At 38.9% G+C, this 7,156-nt stretch overlaps 1 protein-coding gene across 1 annotated transcript in view; it reads right to left on the minus strand.

Annotated features, from left to right (window-relative positions):
• Positions 1-3,362, minus strand: part of LOC5572664 (nuclear pore complex protein Nup155) — a 41,268-nt gene extending 37,906 nt beyond the window's left edge. The window contains exons 1-2 of the mRNA XM_021845146.1: positions 3,042-3,362; positions 2,741-2,900 (exon numbers count right to left, since the gene is read on the minus strand). Of these exons, the coding sequence (XP_021700838.1) occupies positions 2,741-2,900; positions 3,042-3,146 (265 nt within the window). The 5' untranslated portion in view covers positions 3,147-3,362. The remainder of the gene's footprint in view (positions 1-2,740; positions 2,901-3,041) is intronic.
• Positions 3,363-7,156: the final 3,794 nt, after the last annotated feature.

Here is a 7,156-nt window from a genome sequence, read left to right on the forward strand (position 1 = left end):
CTTCGCCTCTCTCGCTTTCGTTCGCATTTCGTAGAAAATGTCCGGTACGCGGAAAAATACTCTAGTGGTTGACTTTAGTGTCCTCCCCGTTCGCCCTGATGTGGCAAAAGTGAAGGATTTTTTGGAGAATGAAATAAAGCTCCAGCTTGCGGACCTCAAAAGCATACAGTTGCATCACACGCGCAACTGTGTGCTTATAGAAATGAAAACGCAAGAAATTGCCGTTCGCTACCAATCAGAGCATAATTGGAAGCGTGCAATGCTTTGCGGTAATACGAAATTTCGGATTCCGGTCTACATCGATTGTGACGCAGTGACGGTTCGTGTCCACGACCTCCCACCGTCGATGAGCCACGTTACCGTTGCTGACCACATGATGAAGTATGGAGAGGTAATCTCCATTAGAAACGAGAAGTGGAAGCACTACTTTCCCGGGATATCTAACGGAGTGCGAGTGCTTAGGATGAACTTATTTCGACAAATTCCTTCTTTCATCACTATTGAAAACGAGCCAACAATGGTTTCGTATATCAACCAGCCCAAATCATGTCAACGATGCGGCCAATCGACTCATCCCGGCGAGAAGTGTCCGAATTCAAGTCCCGCACCAACTAATAAATCATCGCGAACATCGACAGCATCCAAATCGTCGGACGAATTGTTTAATCAGGATGACTTTCCTCCGATAAACGACAACCAGCAAAAATCACCATCTCCTGTTCGTGCAAGTGAACCAGCAGAAGCGAAACAACAGAACGACGACAACAATGACGACGACTGGACCGATGATGACAATGCGTCAAACTCATCCACGGAACACAATGAGGCTACAAATAAGCGACGGCGATCGAGACGGGTCAACGAGAAAAGCGAAACCAAAAAGAAGGCTTGTTCTGATCAGTATTCCCCAAACACTGATCATACTGCGACCGTTGTATCATCAGAAATTGAGAAGGGTGTAACTAATAATAAACATAATAAGGGTTTGAATTTTTCTATTCATAATAGAAGCTGAATATCGGCTCTGTGATGCCGGATACGGCGTGTGAGCCTTCAAATAAACGTAATAGTAAAAAAAAAAAAAAAAAAAGATGTATTTCATCGTATGAGCAATGAGATTTTATGCAAATTAAAATTTTATATTGTATTTTACTCGAAACCCAAATGCACGGTGAATGGATCCCTCTCAGTATGTATGGTTCCTATTACCGTGCATTAGTGTAAAAGGCATGAAATTATTCGGTAATATTAGATTTATTGTTATATCGTCATTAAACTACTTCATATTTAGTTTTTGAGTGAATATGGAATGATTTGGACAATACAGTCAAACCTCCTATAACGATTTTAATGAAAAAATAATTATTTAGCCAATTTTTAAACTTTTTATGGATTTTATTGTAAATGAAGATTTGAACAGTCTTAAAAATGAGTGCGCTCACTATTAGCAACATAGTTGCTCCATCAACAACGTTTCTTCAAGAAACAAAATTAAATCATGGAGAAATCTATACGCACGGTGAATGGTGCACTAGTGTGCACGGTAAATGGTGACATAGAACGGTACGAGGCGACCTTAACATGAGATTTTCAAACATAATTTTTGAGTAATGTTTAGATATGCATCACTAGTTTTATATTTTTCCCTGAATTATTATATAATTGTACGCTACGTAGTGGTATTCTAATACGCTTCAAATTATTTGGAAAAGTTATATAATTTTTTGAAGTGAAAATTTTTCTTAAATGCACGGTGAATGGTAGCTTGACGGTATGCAAATATTTTCAAAGCTAAACGTGACATTTGGTGACCAGTAGAAGAACCGCCAAAGGGGTTCGAGGTGAGAAAGCATCGTGTCCAGCAAGTGCAAATGGTCCAAGTGTAATAATTTACACTTTTTCTCGGAATAGTTATTTTGTAGACAACCGAAGAGCGTTAAAAAACATTGAAAACTTGTATTCCCTCAAAAATGTACAGATCTGGTCGGTGATCATGTACATTTAGTGAGAGAAAATTGGAGGTTCTTACCTTCTAAATTCATTGTTAGTGGGAAAATTTGTTGTATCGCAAGAATAATTATTCAAAATGATTATACAAATGGAAAATAGACGTAAACATTTTCAGTGATATTTCTCTCGTTTTCCCCTACTTCTTCTTCTTGGCATTACGTCCTCACTGGGACAAAGCCTGCTTCTCAGCTTAGTGTTCAATGAGTTCTTCCACAGTTATTAACTGAGAGCTTTCTTTGTCAATCTTGCCATTTTCGCATTCGTATATCGTGTGGCAGGTACGAAGATATTTTCTGCCCAGGGAAGTCAATGAAATTTCCTTTACGAAAAGATCCTGGACCGACCGGAAATCGAATTTAGACACCTTCAGCATGGCTTTGCTTTGTAGCCGCGGACTCTAACCACTCGGCTAAGGAAGGCCCCCCTTTCCCCTAGCGAACTCTATAACGAGCGCATTATATTTGTGAACCACCCTATCGGTAAAAAATTGACACGAAAAATGTCTGATTTTTTTTCAAAATAGTTATTTAATTCGTGACCTTTGCAAAACAACAGTAATCATGCAAAAATCCAAAGATTCCATTTCATTCCACTCCCAACTTTCCTTTAAGGTTTTTTGAAAACGTAACATTTATTGTATGCTTATACACCTTTTTCAACTACTGTGATGCCAGTGAAATATTTCACCCCCGAAGCAACCGAAGTCAACAAAGCATCAAGCAACACTTACGTTTAAAATGCTCCATTATCTCCGGCGGAATGGGAATCTTGTTCACAGTTGCTAGTTGGTTCAGGTTTTTCAATCCTAGCGACAAACTGGACAGGTTCTGATAGTCATAGTCGTTCAATCCGCTGGCGGTTGCCATTCCCGATTGTTTAATACCGGTCACCTGGAAGAAGTGAAAATGACTTCTTATTTGCGCTTCTGGAGGGAGGTTAGGGTCATGCTTTTTGTTTTCGTAGGATTTCCAAAACAGTAAAAATCTCGGTACTTTGCAGTTTATATCCTTGTTAAACTGTCCCATACGTACCTCCAGCAGTCCGGGAGTGGAGCAATCCGCGATATCGTGGCGCTCCAGCATCGTACCGGCAAACTCAAGCGAGTCCACCAGCGCGGAAGATTCCGACAGACTCATTGTTGATTGTGCCTCCTAAAACTCTTCCTAATACCGACAGCTTCCGTGTGTTTTCCTATGCACCGCACAAAGTGGCACCGGTTTCACAAGTTTTCCGGCACTTTTCACTATTTTTATCTATAAAAACTTTATTTTTTCGCGAGAAACTACTGAAACGATGCTCACTTTTTATCGGATGTTTGACGGCTGCCTGATCAAAAAGCAACGGCAAAGGCGCGCTGGTTGTCAAAACTTATGCACGCTGCCAGATGAATGATAAACATGGATGAATACCACACGGAAAAAAAAACATTTCTGAACATTAGAAAAGGGTTTGGACAAGGCTGCTGTTGACAGGGTGGGTGTACGGCTGTCAACTACAAACAAAGCTCGCCTAACAATCATCTCTCGGGCAGGCCGGCCCAAACAGCATCATCTCTCACGCGGGCCGACCCAAACAGCACAGGTCGAAACGCGGGCCATGCCAGGCAGCAAATGCTGATGCATTTCAACACTCAAACCGCGGGAAGCCTAGCAGCGTTGTGAGCCAAACGAATACACTCATAAAACATGAACGGTAGGCGCACCTCGTTGAGCCCACACGTTTGTTTGAGAATATATTGCGGATGGTTCCATGGTTCCATGCTGGACAACAAACGTCGACAACGGTAGAATTCTCCCGACTTTGCTTACCGGTTGAGATGGTTATGCCGGGAAGAAGCACAAGGGAGCAACAGTTCCTCCAGAGCCGTTTTTCCCTCCTTCGTTGATTGGCTCTCCGGCCACCTTTTTCTAATTTCACTACACGGTGCCCCGACAGACCGTTATTATGTAAAAAAATTGTCCATCAAATCTAAGTACAGGGCTCGATTCCTGAGGTCATTCTGCATCCCTGGGCCAATTTTTAAAAAAATCCCTAGGAGGAGTCTCGAGAAATCTTTATTTTATGTTTTTGACTAAAAATTTCCATATAAACCATATTGAAATTACGCAATAGCACTAAAAAAACTACAAAAACGTTCAAAAAAGTTGGCCAAATTGTTCGCATCTAGTATACAATTGTTACCGTTGTTATAATTATAAATATTTGAAACTGACTTAACTTACCAGAGCTGTTTAAGTATGTTTTTACATGGCTCAAACCAGTAAGCTTAGTTAACTAGATTCAAATCTAAGAAATAAATTTCAACATGATATTGATGTTTTGTTCGATAAACGTGAATCATTCAATGCTGAATATTATTTATTTACAACTTATTTTTCGACTTTCACACTAAGTGACCAGCCCACTTAAGTCTGCCGTATTTATTTTGTCCAATAAAATTGCTTCTTTGTTCATGTGGTACTACTCTTCATTTTTACGTCTAGTTTTCCACCGAGTATTGCCCTCAGAATATAACATACCTGTGTTCTCAGCCACAATAGGATTTTTACTACACGGAAAACATGATTATTTTATGTCACAAGTGTTCGAAGATTATCTAAGTCTTCAACAACTTCAAACAAATCCCGAATAAGTATTACCTTACTATCAACATCACTAGGACTTCTATTATATATTTGCAACCATTTATGTACTTCATTTTAATAGAATTCATTGGCAATCTGTTTATTGATTTCTAGGACACGTTCGACTCAGTAACGAAAATCTAGCTGTTGCAGCTGTGGCATAGACTTAAAAAAGAAGGTTATATCTTAACATGAACAGGGAAAGCTGATTAAGCTGATAAATACAATTGAGTGTAAGAATTGTAGACGAAGTGTCTGCCTTTTTTTTTGTAAAATTTTATGCAATGAAAAGGAGATGAGTTTTCCAATTTACTGTTCAGTATTGCGTTTTGTCCCATACACTTCTTGATGACTTCATTGAAATCAATCGCAATGCAGTAGAGCAGGGTTTCACTATTTTATGACGGACAACTAGGATAAGCTTGTAGTACCATTTATTCTAACCAAACGTATATGATTCCATGTAGAGAAATAGGCATGTTTAGTTGTATCGGGGCAGAGGCAGTGCTTGATAGGGATGTAGTTGAAGTTTTTAAAAAGCCATAGAACGCTTGTGACGTGTGATATTGATATTTCCCGTGTTGTTGTTGAATTTGCTCGCTTCTTCTTCTTCTTTCTGGCGTTACGTCCCCACTGGGACAAAGCCTGATTCTCAGATTAGTGTTCTTATGAGCACTTCAACAGTTATTAACTGAAAGCTTTCTTTGCCGATTGACCATTTTTGCATGTGTATATCGTGTGGCAGGTACGAAGAGGCTCTATGCCCTGGGAATCGAAAGAATTTCCTTTACAAAAAGATCCTCGACCAGCGGGATTCGAACCCACGACCCTCAGCATGGTCATGCTGAATAGCTGCGCGTTTACCGCTACGGCTATCTGGCCCCCTGCATAAAACGCTTTTTTCTAAGTTCTTTTGTACATTTCTTACGAAGTAAGTCGAATCAATCTGTAGCAGCTGTCAAATCAACATTTGTTATCATAAGTTGAGTCATATTAGATCACAGGTTAGTTCGGTTGAAAATTTATACACTCGCATTGTATGCTATTATTCATCACATAATATATGCACGTATATCGCCTCCACTATTGTACGTAGAAGGCCTTTTCGCGACATCTTATAAGTGAAATTTTGCACATGCAAAGCCTCCAGGTGATTTCGTTATACGTACATTTTGGTTGTCTGGGTTATTATCCTTTATCGTACAACACTGAACAGTTTTTCGAAAATTAAATCAGTTTTCAATATTAATGCAAAGAGAGTAACGATGAATGCAAGCACAGATAACAGACGTTGAAGTCCGATTGTAAAACTGTGTAATACAATTAATGGTTATTTTGAATGGCAACAAGGTAGCAACATCGTGGTGGCGTTGTCATGTTCCCATGACGATGTCAGTGGTTAATATGAAATATTTCAAGATACTGATATGCACCATTTACTGACGTAATTCGCTGTGTGGCGGCGCTAGTGATAGCAAGGAGTTTCAATTTGAATATTTACACAGGTTATCAGAAAATCTTTGTTCTGGCATATACATCTGTTATCTGTGATGCAAACATGCCCAAATGAAACATTATTGTCAATTTGTCCTGTATAAAACGCTGATTCTTGGCTCTCTAACCATATTTATTTAGGAACAGGAGCGAATACTATAAAGCGACTAAAATAGGCAAACTTCAATGAGATAGTCATTAAGTGCGAATGCCGGAATAAAAAGTAACATCATTCAGGTGGGGGTCAGCGGCTCCGTAATAGTCATCCGCTTAAGTTCATTCTGATATTGACGTGAGCGTACCAGAGCAACTAAATCTTTCCAGGTTTTAAACAAACGTTTGATACTTTCTCTAAACGACTATAACAGTAATCATATGGCTTATCTTCTGGCTATTATTATGTCTTATTTATTCTAAGATCCTTATTTTATCGAAATCACAACATTAAAAATTGTAAATTAATTATTTTGCATTATTTCAATCGGTTTAACGTAAAAATAAAACAATATATTAAACTTCGACCATTAAACAACATTAACAATTGTATACTAGTGGAGAACAATTTGACCAATTTTTTAAGCGTTTTTGTAGTTTTTTTCAGAGCTATTGCGTAATTTCAATATGATTTATATGGAAATTTTGAGTCAAAAACTTCAAATCAAGATTTCTCGAGATTCCTCCTAGGGATTTTTTTAAAAATTGGCCCAGAGATGCAGAATGACCTCAGGAATCGAGCCCTGTACTAAGATTTGATGGACAATTTTTTTACATAATAACGGTCTGTCGGGGCACCGTGCACTATTTTCAGGAGTTTTTCACGTCGGAAACTCCGCAAATCCAAAAATTGAAACGCGATCGCGCACTAATGGCGGCCACCAACCGCCGATCAAAACAAAGTCTGAGCAGTGTTGCGAAATGTATTATAGCATAGATGCCGAATGTGAAATCACATCGAATTTGTGTAATATCACTAATGTAAGTTGGAACGACTTGGTTGCAGCTGTTTCTGTGTAATATTCAACATTTTC

Source organism: Aedes aegypti, chromosome 2 (genome assembly GCF_002204515.2).
Source record: "Aedes aegypti strain LVP_AGWG chromosome 2, AaegL5.0 Primary Assembly, whole genome shotgun sequence".
Taxonomy (NCBI): domain Eukaryota; kingdom Metazoa; phylum Arthropoda; class Insecta; order Diptera; family Culicidae; genus Aedes; species Aedes aegypti.